Genomic DNA, 689 nt, shown 5'->3' with positions numbered 1-689 from the left:
AATTCCGAAAGTATTAAAGAGCCATGAATCTTCTTTCCTTTGGTGACAGAGGGGTTAGTAAGACATGGGCTGAATTACTTTTAAAATTATTTCCATGCTCTCGAGTCTGAAGTAGTACCCAACCTGCATGTAGAAGAAGTCTGCTGAGTGCATCTAATCTGCCCATATATTTTGCTTCCAGTCAGGTAGCACTGGTGCTGCAGATAGTCCTGAGAACTGGGAGAAAGTCTGGGACAACTGGAGGCTGCTGACAATGGCTGGGATCTTTGACTGCTGGGAGCCCCCAGAGGGAGGAGATGTCCTGTATTCCTATACCATCATCACAGTGGATTCTTGCAAAGGCTTGAGTGACATCCACCACAGGCAAGTCATACTTCTTACCCCTGGATCCAAAAGGATCCAAAGGAGAGTTTGTCCTCTGCTTTTAGGTAGCTTTAGAGAGTAGGAAACCAAGTCGTTTTACAAGGTAAAGTTACAATCAGTTTGACTTTAACATGACATACATTCCTAAAAATCACTGTACTATGTAAAAGGATAAAATAAAAACCACATAACTTAAGGAGAAAATGGGGTTGAGACAACACTTAAAATGTTGTCAGTGACACATTAAAAATAATGGAAACCTAATAAAACAGTAGCACTGCTTTATTCATGTTAGGTGGTTAAGAAATAAATAAATACTACAGGCA

The 689-nt window shown here is 40.3% G+C and overlaps 1 protein-coding gene across 1 annotated transcript in view; it reads left to right on the top strand.

Moving 5' to 3' along the window:
* HMCES (5-hydroxymethylcytosine (hmC) binding, ES cell-specific) overlaps window positions 1-689 on the top strand; it is a 28554-nt gene that overhangs the window by 20254 nt on the left and 7611 nt on the right. The window contains exon 5 of the mRNA XM_011950697.1: window positions 182-363. Within this exon, the coding sequence (XP_011806087.1) occupies window positions 182-363 (182 nt within the window). The remainder of the gene's footprint in view (window positions 1-181; window positions 364-689) is intronic.

The sequence above is a fragment of the Colobus angolensis genome, unplaced genomic scaffold (genome assembly GCF_000951035.1).
Source record: "Colobus angolensis palliatus isolate OR3802 unplaced genomic scaffold, Cang.pa_1.0 Scaffold31, whole genome shotgun sequence".
In the NCBI taxonomy this organism is placed as follows: Eukaryota; Metazoa; Chordata; class Mammalia; order Primates; family Cercopithecidae; genus Colobus; species Colobus angolensis.
Note: the sequence above shows the minus strand (reverse complement) of the source record. Positions and strands in the feature narration are given on the sequence as shown.